General features: G+C 44.9%; 2 protein-coding genes across 3 annotated transcripts; one reads left to right on the plus strand and one right to left on the minus strand.

Moving 5' to 3' along the window:
- The first annotated feature begins 5,188 nt into the window (after nt 1-5,188).
- LOC133909619 (uncharacterized) lies at nt 5,189-7,330 on the plus strand. The gene is made up of 4 exons (XM_062352129.1): nt 5,189-5,486; nt 5,581-5,696; nt 6,388-6,492; nt 6,574-7,330. The coding sequence occupies exons 1-4, from the start codon at nt 5,406-5,408 to the stop codon at nt 7,067-7,069; spliced, it is 798 nt and encodes a 265-aa protein (XP_062208113.1). The 5' UTR covers nt 5,189-5,405; the 3' UTR covers nt 7,070-7,330.
- Nucleotides 7,331-13,524: 6,194 nt separating this feature from the next.
- LOC133909620 (protein LATERAL ROOT PRIMORDIUM 1-like) lies at nt 13,525-15,856 on the minus strand. 2 transcript variants are annotated; one of them, XM_062352131.1, is made up of 3 exons: nt 15,326-15,856; nt 14,311-15,251; nt 13,525-14,218 (listed from the first exon to the last, which is right to left on the minus strand). In XM_062352131.1, the coding sequence occupies exons 2-3, from the start codon at nt 14,999-15,001 to the stop codon at nt 13,842-13,844; spliced, it is 1,068 nt and encodes a 355-aa protein (XP_062208115.1). In that variant the 5' UTR covers nt 15,002-15,251; nt 15,326-15,856; the 3' UTR covers nt 13,525-13,841. The 2 variants fall into 2 exon arrangements, with proteins under 2 accessions (XP_062208115.1, XP_062208114.1); XM_062352130.1 differs by having other exon boundaries at nt 14,311-15,856.
- Nucleotides 15,857-16,874: the final 1,018 nt, after the last annotated feature.

Genomic DNA, 16,874 nt, shown 5'->3' on the forward strand with positions numbered 1-16,874 from the left:
AATACCTCACTCTTATGATAATTGATTTTCATCCCACTCATGATCTCAAAGCAATACAAGATAAATTTCAAGTTGATAATATTATGGTCAGAATTCTCAATTAGCAACATTGTGTCATCTACATTGTAATTATAAAATCCCTCCTTCCACCAGATGAGGAACCATGCCCTTGATCCTCCTATTCTGCTTAGCAGAATCAATCATAGCAGATAGAGCATCCACCACTAAATTGAACAATAAGGGAGAAAGTGGATCCCCTGCCTAAGTCCTCTATAGGTTCTAAAGAATCCTCCCTGTTCATTGTTTACCTTAATACAAACTTTACCACCCTCCACCGATTGCATTACCTAGTTGATCCATTTCTCAAGGAATTTCTTTTTCTAAAGTACCTCTTTCAGGAAACCCAGTGAACCTTATCATAGGCTTTTTCAAAATCTAACTTTATTATGATTCCCACCATCTTCTTCGCTTTAAGTTCATGAAAGACTTCGTGTAGAATAAGTGCCCCTTCCGGAATGTATCTTCCTTTAATAAAGGCTATTTGAGTCTTGCTTATTATCATGTCTGTCAACTCCCCCAATCTGATGTCTAGTAGCTTAGTGAAGAGCTTATAGAAGACGTTCAAAAGATACATTGGTTTGAATAGTTTTGTGGACATTGTCTCCTTTATCATAGGTATTATAGTGATTACACCATAGTTTAACTTCCTCAAATCTAGACCTCCATTAAAAAAAAATCTCCACTATCTGCATCACCCACCATTTTAATAAACCCCAAAATTTCTTATAGAAGATGAATGATATCCCATCAGGACCCAGAGCAGCCTCTGTTTTCATCTCTTTGAAAGCAAATTCTACTTCTTCTAGTGTAAAAGGTCTAGTAAGGAAAGCTTGTCGTTCTTTAGGCAGAGATCACTCTTCCCTCCGCATATCAGGCCCTATTCTAGTTGTACCCCTCTCCTCATAGCCAAACAACTCCTTGTAAAAAATATAAATATGTTTCATCAAGTCTTTTTGTTCAGTAATGATCCCTGCCTCAGTTTTAAGATGACCAATCATATATTTTCTCCTACTACCATTAGCAACACTATGAGAAAACTTGTGTTGGCACCCCCCTCTAACAACCACTTTTCTTCTCCTCCTTATTGACAGTAAATTTCCTCAGCCTTATAAATGTTTGTGATATCAACCTCTAAGTCATTTCTGTATATCCACTCCTCCACAGAGAGACCCTCTGATTTTAATTTTAAGTCTGATCATTTTAGCTTATCCAAGATTTCAGTTTTTTTCCTCCTCTATTCTCCCCAAAGATTGGCTCCATATCCCTTTAGGAATTTTCTTAAACCCCTCATACATATTTGCCAAACATCTAAAGCATAGGTATATGGAGTACTTAAAAAGATTTCTGCAATCTCGCAAGAGACCACCTCCATAAAATCTGGTTCAACGAACAATTGTTTCTCAAAAAGAAAATGTGTACCCTTGGCTATCATCCCCTCTTCATCATTCAACAAAACAAGAGAATGATCAGATCCCACCCTAGTTAAACAAGAGTATTGACAAAGCGGAAAATGATTTTCCCATTCTGGAGATACAAGAACTCTATCAAGATTTTCCCATTCTGGAGATATAGGTCCAGGTAAATCTGCTAGCGCTCCTCCTCAGCTCTTGCAGCTGATTCTGTGCAATGAAATTATTAAATAACGGAATCAGATTCCAGTCTATATTATCATTATTTTTTGTCCTAAGCACCTCTAATCAAATTAAAGTCTCCTCCAAAAATCACTAGATATTCTGTTTGTTGACAAAAGAAAGATAACTCCTCTAACAAAAAATACTAGAATATTCATATTGAGCCAGCCCATACACCACCGCAATCCACCATTTAAAACCAGCTTTTTTGCTTCTAACTAGAGCACCGACATAATGATTGCCTTGACTAAAGGCCCCCACTTCAATCACCTTCTAATTCACCCCAAGTAAAATCCCTCCAAAATAACCAACTGCAAAAAGCCAAGTTCATAGAAAATCATGTTTTCCTCCAATGTACTTTAGCTCTTTGTCAGAAAAGATTGCCTTGATTGTTTTTTGAATGCCAATCACATCACACCCATCCTTATTGATCAAGCCAATCAATTGTTTCCTCCTGTCTACCTGACCCCACCCTCTAATGACCCAGAAGATTTCATGTTAAATCTGTTTCCTGGTACCTCTCCTCCTTTTTAGCACATCTTTCTACCTTTCCGCCTCTCTTCTTACATGAACCTCCTTTTTCTTGTTCTTATTCACTATATTACTCTTTCTCTCAGGTTCACCTCCACTATGCAATTTTATCTCATGTATCTCCTCCACTTGAACCACTTTGTCATTTACTGGCTGAACCATTGCCTCACTTTGTTTATAGGCAGCATTATTCAAGGCTGTCTGAGTTAATTCCTGAGCTAAAGATATCTAGTTGTTGTGATACTTGGCTATCCCTTTCTCCGAAGGAAATATGAGATTGAGGAGCTAACTCAACTAAGTATTCATTACTAAGCGAATTGAAAAGAGCAAAAGAATTACCTGAAATATCATTAATTTCAGCCACCCTTCTTGATACCTTCTCAGCAATAGGGACACCATCTTGTACAATCCTTAAGCTCTTCTTGGATGGAGCCAACTGCTTAGTAGTGATCACCTTTTTTTTTGCAGATGCAGTCTTCTTTGGCTGAATCCAATCCTATTGGTGATCATGCTCCTCCTCAGCATCCTCTCCATCGTGATCTCCCTCCTCACCTAGTCAAGTATCCAGCAGATTTTCCTTAGACTGGATTTCCTCTAAAATATCTACTTGTTCTGCAATCCAAGGTAGAGTAGCAATAGGTTGGATCATTTTAGGGGAAGCACCTAGTAAACCTTCATCTCCATGATAAATATCTATGGTTGTAGATAGATCCTCAGAATATTGCTCTGCTACTCCAGAAGTAAGATCGTATTTGTTCTTAATAGCTTCTAGAACTTTCTTGCATTCCTCCAATATAAGGGTGTTAAGAGAAAACACTTGAGGAGTATCTTGAGATCCAATTAAATTGTCAAAAATATGAGTCACCTCTTCTACAAGAAGCATAGACACATGCTTATCTTGAGTACTAGAACTCCCACATTCCTCAGATGCATTGGTCAAAAATTATTGCTTGAGTGTCTTCCCTAAAGCTTTCTAACTCTCATCCTTCTTAAACTCTTCAGATGATTCACTTTCATCATCATCTCCTAGACCATCTTTGTACCCAGGTGAACTGGCTCCCCAATCTGAGAATTTTTTCTGCGTTGCCTCACCCTCGAACTTGGTTTTGCGGTCAATATCATTGAAAAAGAACTCTATGATGCAATTCACCCTGGCAGGGTCTCTACATTTGATTTGAATCCTATCTAGACCTCTCCTTTTTAGAATAGTTGTATCCACTTCCATAGATTTACCCAACAAGGAACATATGTGTTTGAAAATCCCTTCCTCTGTACTCCTCTGGCACACCACTCATCTTGATCCAAGTATTCAGAAGTTTGACAGAAGCCCCCACAAGCAAATTAGAAGCTACAATTTTGACTTTAACAATAGTTCTGTTAAAGTCAAAACTTTTTATCTTGCAAAAGTGTGTCTAAGTAGCTTTAGACGGGAAGACCAACTGGAAAGTATCATGAGCTTCTTGTTTCACCTTCCAGTCCCACTTATCATCATAGTGGTTCATTTTTACTGTCAACAACTCCACGGTGGCAACACCCTCCTGAATGGTCAACACACCAGCAAACTCCTCCTTGATTTTCTTACCACCCCCCTCCTCTACATGAATATGATAGAAGCCTTGCCCAGGCAAGCCAAAGCCATACATCACCACACCTTATTCCTTGGATTTTGCGATGGGACAATTGATTGACATATGACCTCTATCATGACAAACATAACAAATTGGTGGATTTGGACAGTCACTCTGAATGTGACCTTCTTCCCAACATCTAAAGCATTTGTCATGGTACCCACCAGATCTATCACCCTAACCCGACATACCCCCTCTGGAGTTAGGATTAGAGTTACCTCTCCCTCCCATCAGCGGTCGAGGTGGCCGTGGATGAGGATGCACTGGAGGTGAAGACTGGTGCCCCGAGGGAATATGTTGCATCTTCGCAGCACCGGGACGCTAGGAGGATCTGTCTCTCCTCCAATCACCAAAACCACCATCATTCCAGTGACACACTTCTTCGTCCCTCCTCCCCCGGTCTTCATTTTGTCGCATTAGCTGTGAGCGAAGCCCCGACCTCCGACCTCCCTCCATCATTTTGACCGTGCAGAAGATTTCCCCATCTATCATACTCTACATTTGCACAACATTTCTCCCCTATCTCTATCGCTCCACTGATTTCGACCTCGATCCATGACCACCTCCACAAAGGAATGCCACAACAGGGGTGTCGGAGGCCGACGTACAACCACCTAAGCTTGCTCTCCAAATTGCTCAACCTCGCCTTTTCTTGTCAGAAACCCTAGACCTGAGGCAAGAACACTCCCTACTGGAACCCACACCCACCGGTTTGTCCGCAACGGATAAGTGGAGTGCATATAAAGATCCTTCACTTTGGACTAGGATGCTCAGATGAATGGACCATGGCCCATGAAGCCCACATCGGCTCGATCCATCTTTACTCTGGAACCTTCCAGAATGACACCACTCATCACCAATCGCTTCGGAGAGCCGCTCGTCCCCATCTGCTCCGGCGAGCCACCGTTACCTCCAGCGAGCTTGTTACAACTTACAAGATGATGACCTTGTTACTTGCATGATTAGCATCTAAAACTCCGAGTTGGTTGTTACAGGACGGTGACCTTGTTCCGAGTGGGTTTCCTTTTTTAATAAGGTTTTTTGGATTATTTCGCAGTCTTAAGCTGGGGCTTACGCACTAATGGCATGAGAAGAAAGTCATCGTGCCACGAATCACCTACTAACAAACTTGCGCGCCAAGCATCTGACGTAGCAACACGTCACGCAGGAAACCACACGAGTTCGACTCCAGCACGTGTATCTCCAGTCCCGTCGCTTGGAACTGAACATATTTCCACACGGGACTCTCGAACCCAAACGGGGACGCGACCCATTCATTGGAAAGCCGTCGGACGCTTGGGCCTCATCCCCTTCCGTCCGCCCAACGCAACGCAACGCAACGCAACGCACACTTGGGTTGGGTGGCGCAGCCGAGCCGACGCCGCGGCCGAGCGAATAAACGGATCCTCCTCTTCACGCCACGTGGAGATCCTCCTCTTTTTCTCCGGACGCGCTTGTTCGCGAAGCCCCGCCTCCCATCCGCTCCCGTCCCTTCACCGACCCAACCAGAAGAGAGGCAAGGAAAAAAAAACTCTCGCCCCTCTCCGCCACCGACATGGCCGCCGCCGCCCCCGCTTCGTCCTCCTCCTCCTCCACCGGTTTCGTCGGCGTCCCCAACACTCTCCCCCTCGACCAGGTGGGTGCTCTCCTTCGTCATGGATCCGTCGCGAATCTGCCCGATCTGTTCGTCCGATTCGGTGGTAAAGTTTTGTTGGTTTTCTTCATGTTAGGCGGCGGCGTCAGGTGGTGGCGACCGGGCGGCGGATTTCGGGGTGTGCGCGATTTGCCTGGACAAGATCGCTCTCCAGGAGACGGCCCTTGTGAAGGGATGCGACCACGCCTACTGGTTCGTTGAGTCCCCAGCGTTCCGACCCCCCAAATTACTGCTTCGTTTCACAGTGGAATTCCGATTCCTTTGTTAGGTTATTATTCATTCCCTTTGTCCCGTCAGATTTTGCTTATCGCTAGTAATTTAGTTCGTAGATTGGGGTAATTTGAATCAAACCCTTCTAACTTGGAGCCTCGGTGGTGGTTGGCTTGTCTATTAGTATCTGATTCTTGATCAATGGTTTGTACAATTTATTTTGATTCTAGCATCTTAGGCCCAAGGAATATGTGCGGCACCAAGGGCTCTATTATTGACATAACAAGTATTGTGAGGTTATTCTGAATGGGACTATGCTTGCTTGGTTCAAGTCAGCTTCATCATCATATTTGCCATGTGCATCTGCTCTTTCCTTGCCAATTAACCATACTCACATTTAATGTGTTGTTTCAACAACTCTTACATTATTCACAAGAAAAAAAAGCTCTTACTTTGTGTGGGGAAGCTTCCTTAGATGTATTCATGTCTTTTGATGCTGAAGTACCTAACTTCTGTTACCTTCTGTTTTCTGCTTCCACTTGCTTTTTGTCACCAGTGGTTAATAAATTATGATTGCTCTGGCATTGATGCTACGTCAACCTCTCTTTCATCTCAGACAATAATTGTTTTGCAAAAGGGCGACTGCTAATTCTGTTTCAAATCGTCCATGCAGCGTTACATGCATTCTGAGGTGGGCATCCTACAAGCAGACCCCTGTATGCCCACAATGCAAGCATCCATTTGAATTCCTCAGTGTGCACCGCTCTCTCGATGGCTGGTAACCCCTTGTTTCCCCATAATGTTGGGGCGTATTTGTTTCAGGTAGACTGTGACTTTGATGCTTGTTTCTTTTCTTCAGTATTCATGACTACCTGTTTGAGGAAAGTGTTTGCCTTCTCCTGAGGGCTGCTTGGTTTGAACCTTTGATCATAGAGGCTCATGAGGAGGTTCTGGAAGAAGAATTTTACCACCAGTACCAATATGACGATGATGAAGATGATCTTGATGAGGAAACTTATTACATGAGCAGGTCCCAGAGCGTTCGAATTGGTAACAGGAGGTGGGGTGACAATGGGTACATCAGAGGAGGCAGGAGAGAGGCGAGGCCCCGTCAGGCCCAGAATGACTCTGATGCTGGTCCATCCAGCACCCCTAAGAAAACAGAGACATCGGCATCGGGGTCAGGGTCAGGGTCAGTATCCAAGGATGTCGCAGGAAGGCGGGCAAAAAGGGCTCAGAAGCGACAAGCTGCAGACAAGGCAGCTGCGGAAAAGCACCTGAAGCACCTGCAGAGGTTGGGACTCAGGAAAGCACCTGAAGTGCCTGCAGAGATTGGGCCTCAAGTGACTGAGTGACTCACCAACAACTGTAGATAATGGTGTGCTTTTAAAGAACACTGCAGCCCATGGGCCACAAAATAATCTTCCATTGTGAAGAACTGGAGCGTGGCCTTGTATCACGGCAACTTTGCCGCATTGTACAGTACTTTAGTTTCTCATTGCTCTTTAGATCCTGCATTGAAAATGCACTGCCGTCTGCGGCACTGCAGCTATGCTGTTTTATCTCATTCTGATACCTTTTACATTCGGTTATATTAGGGGATGCAAATTGCTATCTGTGCTGATTTTATGAGTACTGTGGGCATTTAGATAGGATGCTGCAAATGCGGCGAAGAGCCAATTCTCACTGCAACTCTGTGAACATATGGAAGCAACTGTCTGATGACATGTAATGATGTAGTCAGTGTCTTAGTGATCAGTTCGTGTTTGCTCTGATTTTCAAGCACACCAATCTTTGATGTTGAACTGTTGACCTTGCATGTTTTGGTGCCACATCTTGGATGCCAAGAATGATCCTATGTTTTATAATGTAGCAATGTGGATGTACAACACTGTTATGTGTCATGCCAAGCATGATCTCTTTTCCTGAAGTCAAACAGGCAACTGAATTGTATTCTGACTCATTCTTTCATTGTGAGTATGAATGCAACAGTTCTAAATAAAAGACTCCATGAATTTTCTTAAAGAGAAATAGGGTAAAGATTCCATGGAGGTAGGCACACTGATATGATTGTTTTAGGTTATGAGCTATACTGATATGATATGAATGTAGAATCATATTGGCTGCAACCACTTTGCTCTGAGTCGCACGAATGGAGACTGAAGCGTCTGATCAAAGCTTCAGGAAACATCCGAACAAGCACAACCCGTGCCGAGCTCCACGGCGCACAACTCGATTGCTGGTCGCTCGTGCTCGGCGTCTCGCCCTCTCAGGCTCCGCGCCACTTCGGAGCTTTCTTTTCGGAGGGTCGAGCGACGGGACGGTAGATGACACAGCAGTGAACCAGGCACTTGTCTCCGAGTCTTCCTCACTGCCTGCCATGGGTGCCATCGATCGGGCGGGCCGGTTCATTTTTTGTGTATCCTCTGAACGTCTTGTTAGGTGGAATCAACGTAGCCCACATGGTTCCAGCTTGCGGTAAGCCAGGAGCCCGGGGCGTAGATCCTCTGCTATCTCGGTGGGCCGGCCCGAGGTGGCTACTGTTTCCAGTGGCTGTACGGGAAATGCTATATTTTAGATGTTTGCTTTTTTCCTTTCTTTCAGGGACAAGATGCGAGACACTCGTCTTCAACCTCTCCGTCTCTTTCTTTCTTCGCAACAGCATCTTGCGGTTGCTCGACCCTACATCACCTATCTCTTGCCGTCTCCGGGGCTCTCTTCATCAGATCCTCGTCCATCTATGGCTCACCATCACGCTAACCGCTCTATTTTCATCGTCCTCGTCATCAACCACACCAATCGCCTGACTGCCGGAGACCGAAGCGTTTGATTAAAGCTTCGGTTGTATCATCTTGCTTTATCAGGAAAAAAAAGGGCCGTGACGAGTGTTTGAGTTGCGTATGAACAGGTTATAGGCGAACTCTTGCAAGAAAGAGCCGTAATTGCATTTTGGTTCGTCGCATTACTCACACGGGATAACGATCAACTTGTGTTTACCTTGCCTGCTTGATCGCGTGTGACGGATGAGCGCGCGAGATGCTGGATACAACAGAGACCGAACACCTCACGCCAACAGCTCTTGCCGGCACGCCGCAGTGTCCCCTGCAAAGCTGCGACAGCGCATCCAAGGTTCAGTCAAGTCCATCTCTCGACCACCACACGGAGCCACGCTATGCCGAGGTTCGTCTGAATTATGTGCATCATCATCTCTCCTCTCCTTGTGGTGCTGGCTGCAACCGCGCGCATGCATTGCGCCGGTTCATTGGCGCACGTTCGTGCCACCACTGTTAATTACAGAAGCCGACCGATCTCGACGACGGCCGCGCAGCAAAACGTGTGGCCGCAGGCCGCCGGCTCACGAGAACCGTAAGGCTCGTACTGCTACTGCTACTGCTACTGCTACTACCACGACGGAACGTGGGTGACATAAAGGTGTTACTCGTGACGGGACCTGTGCCCTGTACCACAAGCAATCACACATCTCCGTCTTGTTAAAGTTTGTCCCTACGGCCTAGGGCTTCCACGACCCCTAGAGCGAGGACAATCGAATGGATGGCACAGCACGGAATGCTCTTGCTGCCACACTTTCACCTTTCACCAACACCTTTGGTGTAGAGCAAAATATGTCGCTTCTCTGGTCTGTAGAGCTTCACGGGGGAACATGTCAAAGTGAGGTTCACGTCCATGCTACTGTACAAGGCAAGAAACACTGCATTGAGAATGTTTACATGCTGCGCATCCACGGCAGGCACAGGGCTTCGTAACGAGTAATCACTTAGAAGCATGTGAAGAAGAGCACCCGCTGGCCGCGGCATTTTTCTATGGCAGCACACAAATGGCGCCTCCGGACCATTTTTGCAGAATTTGATGAGCTATATATCCCTCGACACACGTACGGCTACATGAGTGTCTCTGAACCAATTATAGTAGATCATTATATATGGTAACCTAATCTATGAATCGAAAGCATGTGTGCCTATAACCACTGAGCTGGACTCAAATACGCAGGTCATCAAGTATGGGAACAAGTGGCCTATTAGTACCCATCTTAAAATGCTTTATGTAATGCAGGCTGGTAACTGCTATGGCATTTCATGAATATCAGCTGTATTTTCATGACATACCGTGTAAACATAAACCAAATGGCCTGCAGAACACATATGAAACTTTTATCTTTGAACTGGCCTTCGTTTTTAAATATTTGACGTTTTTGACTTTGATGTTCATGCTTCGACCATTGATTTTTAACAAATATATAAACAAGTAGTTAAAATTATACAATATGCTTAAAGTAATTTTGGTGGCAAATCTAACGATACCACAACCATTTTACTTCACTGAATATTTTACAATGCGTTGTTGGTCAAAATTGTCAGTTATTATAAAACGGGGGCAGAACTTTTTACACGCCCAAAAAGCCCGATCAATTTTCCAATGGAATCAAGTAACTAATGAAAGAGCAGGAAAACACACAAAATAAAAGGCTTCAGTCAAATGGCTCAAAGCCTACAACTTATGAAAGTTGGATAGATTGGATGTAAGTTGTAACTCAAAGAAACATCTAATTCTCAATAATAGAGCCAAGAATACGATCAAATCGAATTCATATTTTAGCAAACTTGATTTCTTCAGGTGGCCCAAGAAGCAAATTCCCTTCAATGTAGGCAGAGTCAACCTACTGAACTCAGCAATACAACAAGGACCAACAAGTTCGGATTCACATGTCTGTATAGTCTGTACTCTGTAGGACTCCCGCAGAACAAAAAACTCAAGATGCCTCAGCAGGACATATGTGCTGAAAAGTGAACTCCCAATGGCTTCCTGTATGCAACTAATGACAGATAAAATACACCCGACCCTAGAAATTAAGGGGATCCATACTATTGAAATGGTACATCAAGTAGTGTAATGGAAGTATTAGAAGCACAATGCATCGAGAAACTAGAAGCCGACAAAGTGCACCGGGTAAGTATCATTGATACCAAAGATCAGACAATTCAAGTAGCCACATTTTCCAATTCTTTGAACTAGCAGTATATATGCACATTCACCTAATCTCCAACAAGACTTCATAATATCTATAATGACATACAATACAACAAACAAGCGAAACGACAATTATATCCAATAACTCCGAACAAGACAAACATGACATTGACGATAACTGGATGAACACTTCCTCATGTTCAAAAGAAATCCAAACAAGCAAGCAACAAAGAATTCTTTTCATCTCCACAAACACAAACAAATCATGCACCATATACCTACACTGAAAAGATTGAAACAGATATGTTTAACAGCTCAAGTCCAACATATAAATTGGTAGGGAGAATTTTCACCATTTTCCTATGAGAATCCCCTCTTTCCACATTTCTTCTCACTGAGATTCCCCTCATTATAGATACATTATGCATTTGCGTCAGTAAGACCGCTGAAACGAAGAAAATGTACAGAATGTAACTAAACGCTACATTGATTATTAGTCATGTCTATTCACGGCTATGTGCATATTGTGATGCCGAGGATGAGATAATTTTATTCAATTATCTAAAGAATCATGTCTATGCACAGCCAAGTAGGAAACATGGACTCGATAACCTTGCATTCAATCCAACTGCCACAGCCGAACCAGATCACTAGAGGGCCCACCGTCTACTATAGCATTGTCAATTTCATGCTTCAACTAGTTCAGCAAAAACTAGAGCTATCACATCAATAGTCAATATGAAATCACGCAATCTGACAGACACCAGGGTAGGAATAGAATCACTCAAAATCCTCAGTTGATGCAAATGGCGCATGTCGCTAAATGTTCACACCTTGGTTTGTTGTCAAGAGGGTGAACAGATAGTAATCATTATGTTGATGCAGTATACCTACGAATTTTAAGTTTTGCATGGCCAAATTATCAGCTGAGCTACCAAGATCACCTCAATACTACCAGAGCCATTAACTCGCAAAACATGACATAACAAGGAAAATCAGTAGTTGAACAAACAACAAAGAAAATCCAGTGCTTCAGTACCAAGAAAGGTTTTTGCTTAACTATGGGATGATACACTAGAAATTTCAAACAAATGAACATGTCTTAAATTTAGTTCAATTCTTCAGATAAATATTATGATAGCGCGATACAAGAATGGTTCATGCATAGCTGCTGGAAGCCAACTGCAAGTTGGACCAGTCGAATTGATTGGCGTCATTGCAAAAGACAGCAAACAGATGTCCACATTACTAGATACATCGCACATTTGTTCAGAAAAGAGACGTAACGGAACCTGGACTTTACTAATTAACAATCAAAATAATGCATGTGAGGAATGTGCATTTAACAGATATATCCACACTGCATGCAAAACGACTGCACCAACACGGCCGGTCAGTCTGTCAAGTGGAACACGTTTCTTGATAAAGCCAATGAACCTCCCCTTGCGTTTCAGTAAGATAAATTAAACAACAAAATGACAAACGCGATCCTAAATTCCAACTATGTTGAGAGAAGTATCCCATACGAGAAAAACAAACCAAGCATGATTTTGCATAGTAGTAAGAGCTAAACAAATGTTCAAATAGGAAGACAATAGTAACACAATTCATGTTGTCGAGTTGTACGCATACGGGCATGTCTGCTGTCTACAGCACCGAATAAAGAAGGAAACTAAACAGTAGCCGTGCTCCCCGAAGGTTGACAACAGTTGATAAGGTGACATGGACCAATGCCATCATCACACATACATACATGAGATAATAGCAGCTTTGATGATGACAAGATAGCCCAACAACATCGATCCCAAAGTAAAAAAAGTTCTCCACACCTTATGATTGCCGATACGACACAACCCATGTGCTGTAACTTGTGTTCCTACAGACTTACTCCAAACTTGTTACAGAGATCAATGCAAAAATATCCACTCAGCTCATTGGAAAAGCAAAGCAAAACTCAGCAGTAAAAATAGAGGACTGCAATCCAAGGCAACAAACCAAATCAAACACCCGACCCCAAAAAGCATGGCATTTCTTTTACCACCAGCTTTCTTTCGTTTCACATCTTGTCATCCGCCATGGGATCCGGCACAGGGAATAAATATGGGAGCTTGCACAAAAGAATAAGAAGGGGAGCAGGAAGCCACCATGATCCTGCCTACTATTCGTCTGAACGAGCCAAAAGGGGAGCGGCATCACCGGTCAGGCTAACATAGGCGCAACATGCATGAGATGAGATGGTTAATAGGAACTGTTTGACAGAGCTTTAGTTTAAAGAATTTTTTGAGTTGATCATGCTTAACTCCAAAAAAAAATTGTAGCTAGAGTTGTGACCAGATTGAGAGTCTTTGGTTAAGAGACCTTGTTCTTATTTTAGTCTAAAAATAGATATTTAAACCACTTTATTTTATTCTATAAACTATAAATGATCTCGGGGTTGGAGCTTTGTAAAATAGGGCATTATATCCTAATCTCAAGGATTATTTCATCACATGCATTACTCATTGGCCTCCAGGATACAAGTCCCAATGCATGTATGCAGAAGATGCTTGTCACGGCACAAAGTCAAGCCAATAATCCATGCCTTCCTTGCCTGCCCATAGAAAAGGAGAAGAAACCAAAGAGTGTAGCAAAACAAGCTCAGCTTTGGAGGCCAAATTAGGCACGCAATGAGCGGAGAGCCAATCAAATGACACAAAGGTCAAACATTTCAGCTCACAACAGTGCACGCCTCTCAAGCTGCTGGAGGCGACCCCCACGGCCTACACCGTCCTCAACACATCCCCAAATATGGAAAATGGAACCACAGGCATCGGGAACATGAACCTAAGGCCAAAAACCAACAGGCAATATCTTATGCATAAGGACTTGATCTTGCACTATCTTCTTTCCAATTCCTAACAATTATTCTCCTCTACTCATCAACTGGAAAAGGAACTAGTACGACTAGAGTACTAAAAAACAATTCATCGAAGTTATTATACACCAACAATGACACCACGAAGAGATGAAGTTGAACAGGCACCATGCATTGATGCTCTCTGATGGCACGGGCACGAAAGAGAGAAAATTGAACTCCACTAGTATTGAAGAGAAGCAAAGAATGGCACTGATCGATGTAACCTTACTCTTCCGGTGTAGACCTCAGTTCATGGTGTTACCATAAGTTGACCCGCCGAGAATGTGCTGGCCTCCTCCTCCTCCGTATAGCTCCATGGGCACCATCGAGGAGCTGCCTTCTCTCGCGGCGCTGGCACCGGGGCCGGAAGCAGACGGTCCACCAAGGTGGAGCTCGGAGAAGTTGGGCACCCCCGCGGTCGAATCGTCATTGTTGGTGGACGCGTGACGGCCGTCGTCGACGCCGTGGTCGTACAGGAACCCCTTGAACACGTGACCGTTGATGGTCACCATGGCTTGGTACGCGTATTCGTCCTCGCCGTCGTCAATGGACGTCACGCGCACGCACTTGAACACCGCCGGTGCGCGCACCTGCCTCGGGAGGTTGTCCTTGAACGACGCGTCTGCTCACGAAGAAACAAGCTTTGGTTAGCATAGAAGTTCGGTGTCGATCGAATCGAGCACGTGTATATGCGTATGCTGGTAGTGGTGCTACCCTGGTGGCTGGAGGTGGTGTCGAAGCTTCGGGGAGTGGTGGCGTTGGAGGTGGATGTGTGTGATGTGGTGGTCTGCGACGAGAGGAGGCGGGCCTTTTTCGAGCCCGAGGCGGACGCGACGGCCGCTGCGGAGGCAGTGGCGGGGGAGGATGAGGCGGAGCCGGAGCCCGCGAGCTGCTGGCGCTCACGTCGGCGGGCGGCGGGGACCCAAGTGCTCTTGACGTGGGTGGAGCAGTCGAAGCCGCGGCTCTTGCAGCAGGTGCGGCACCGATTGTGGCTGCAGTCCTTCTTCGCTTGGTTGCCGCAGTCCTGGCACGTGGCCGCGCCGGAGCCGGACGACCCGCCGCCGGTGTCCAGCATCGGGAGGGGCTTCTTGAGGTAGGCGAAGGGGCTGACGCTAGGGTTAGGGTTAGCACCTGCTGCCGACGACGGCTGCTGCGGCGGCGGCTGCGACTGCCAGAACTGGATGGCGCTGCTTACCGGTGCCCCTGAACCCGACTTGACCGTGTCCGGATCAAGTACGCAGGGGCCGGCGGAGAGCAGCGGGAAGATGGGGTCGGCCGCCGCCGCCGCCGCTGTGGCCTCGTGGTGGTGGTGGTGGTGGTGCGTGTGGTGGAAGGAGGCCGCGGGCGCAACGACGACCATCCCGACGTCGGTCATCCCGTAGTTCAACGCGGCGGCCTGGCGCATGGACGCTGCGGAGGAGGCCGGTCCCCAGAGCCCCGCGCCCAGCGAGGCGCCGGAGGCGGCCGCGGCCGCCGCGGCTGCGCTGGCATTGAAGCCGAGGGAGAGGTCGTCCCCGCGGCCTGCGGCGGCGGAGGAGACCCAGTCCGCGAAGGCGCCGGTGTCGGATGGGAAGCGCCGTCCCGAAGCCACACTTATAGGCCCGGAATTTCGCAACTGCGGAGCGGAGATTTAAAATTGAGCTGCGCCGGCGCCGCTGTAGATAGAGCCTAGATTTCGTTACAGCAGCAGATGAAAAGCAAGGCACGAATAAAAATCTCCTTCACTCACGCTACCGAGCTGAACTCTCGCTGCCGCTGTCAATCTCCTCTCCTCCCCTCCCCTCCCGTAGCAGCGCTGGTGCACTGCAGTGCACTAGAGTGCCCTGTCTCTATCCTCCCTCGCTTAATTACTCCTCAAGCGCTTCCAAGACCCTACAAACCTGACCTATCATCTAGCAGCTCAGCTCTTGTGGGGAAGATTTCTTTTCTCTCTTCCTTTTCTCCTCCCTGCCACTCGCTAATTTTTATTGTGATGATGATGATTTGTAAGTCGGTATACTTCAGCCTTGGAGAGTGACATGAGAGAGAGAGAGGAAGGGACGAGGGAGAAAGAGAGAGACGGGGGGATTTAAGTGGGGTGGTGTGGGGACACTGAAATTCCTCTGTGAGATCTTCTCGATCACTCCCTATCTATTTTGGCGGTGGGACGGGAGTTTTATTGGCAACTTCGTCTTCTTCTTTCTCGCCCCTGCCCTGCCGCTCATCACAGCTGAGCTGCAGCAGCACTGCACACTGACGAGCTTCTTCTGCTGCTGCTGCCGCTTCTGCCCTTGCCGATCCTGCAGCAGCGTTAAAAGCTATTCCACTAAGAGCCGAGGCGTGGGATCTAGCCTGCTGCCTACCAACATTGGTATCCATGATCCCACACATCCACACAAGCACAGTGTTTCCATTGGTCGCCTCCTCTCGTTGCACTTCTTTTCAGGTTACCGCGGGTTCACAAAACCATTTTAAGTTAGGAAACCGCACGGCAGTGATTTTCCAAAATTCGGAAAATATCACAAAAACCACTCAAAACTCGGTAAGAATTCGTTCAAATTCAGTCAGTCAAATTTATAAATCGGAGGTAAAAACCAACCGAATTGACGATTTGATAACCACTCAATTGGAACCAAAAACCGGTCGCATTGTAACAAAACCGACCGCATTTCCCTCATTTTATTTCTGATCAAAAACCGTCCAAATTCAATAAAAAATCACTCGGTTTTATCGAAAACCGCTCAAGTTCAAAAAAAACATGAAAAATAAAAAAAAAATAGTTCAATCTTGTAAAATCTATAACTAATTAATTTGAGCTTCAAATCAAGTGAAACAAATTTTGTTGTTTTACTTGTAACATGATCTACATGATAAAATTATTTATACTCATAAAAAAGTTAAACATTTCTATCAGAAAATATATTTGTAAAATCTAGTTAAATGCATAGTTGATTCTTTGCTAATCTAAAAATCATAAAACCAATTTTGTTAGTCTTCTTACATGATCCTATATTTTTTTAAAATACATAAATTCATTAAATAGTTATTGTAACATGTATGACTGTGTAAATATATTGTAACTAGATTAATTCATAACTAACCTATCACATCTCTAAAATTAGTGAAACCACTTTTATTAGTTTACTTATACTATTATTTATCTAGTAAAAATAATGGTAGACATGAAAAATTTAATTACAGTGTTGCTTCTTAACATGTTCACTTTATGCTTGTGAACTTTGTAAAAATCATAGAGAAATTAATAAAACTCTAAATGAAGTGAAACCAATTATAAAGAT

Source organism: Phragmites australis, chromosome 2 (assembly GCF_958298935.1).
Source record: "Phragmites australis chromosome 2, lpPhrAust1.1, whole genome shotgun sequence".
Classification (NCBI taxonomy): Eukaryota; Viridiplantae; Streptophyta; class Magnoliopsida; order Poales; family Poaceae; genus Phragmites; species Phragmites australis.

Excerpts from the sequence above, each read along its gene's own strand:
- LOC133909619 (XM_062352129.1), top strand. The coding sequence starts at position 5,406 with ATGGCCGCCGCCGCCCCCGCTTCGTCCTCCTCCTCCTCCACCGGTTTC. Across the intron at positions 5,697-6,387 it reads GGATGCGACCACGCCTACTG|CGTTACATGCATTCTGAGGT; the intron begins GTTCGTTGAGTC and ends TCGTCCATGCAG. Across the intron at positions 6,493-6,573 it reads CACCGCTCTCTCGATGGCTG|TATTCATGACTACCTGTTTG; the intron begins GTAACCCCTTGT and ends TCTTTTCTTCAG.
- LOC133909620 (XM_062352131.1), bottom strand. The coding sequence starts at position 15,001 with ATGCGCCAGGCCGCCGCGTTGAACTACGGGATGACCGACGTCGGGATG. Across the intron at positions 14,219-14,310 it reads CACCACCTCCAGCCACCAGG|ACGCGTCGTTCAAGGACAAC; the intron begins GTAGCACCACTA and ends CTTCGTGAGCAG.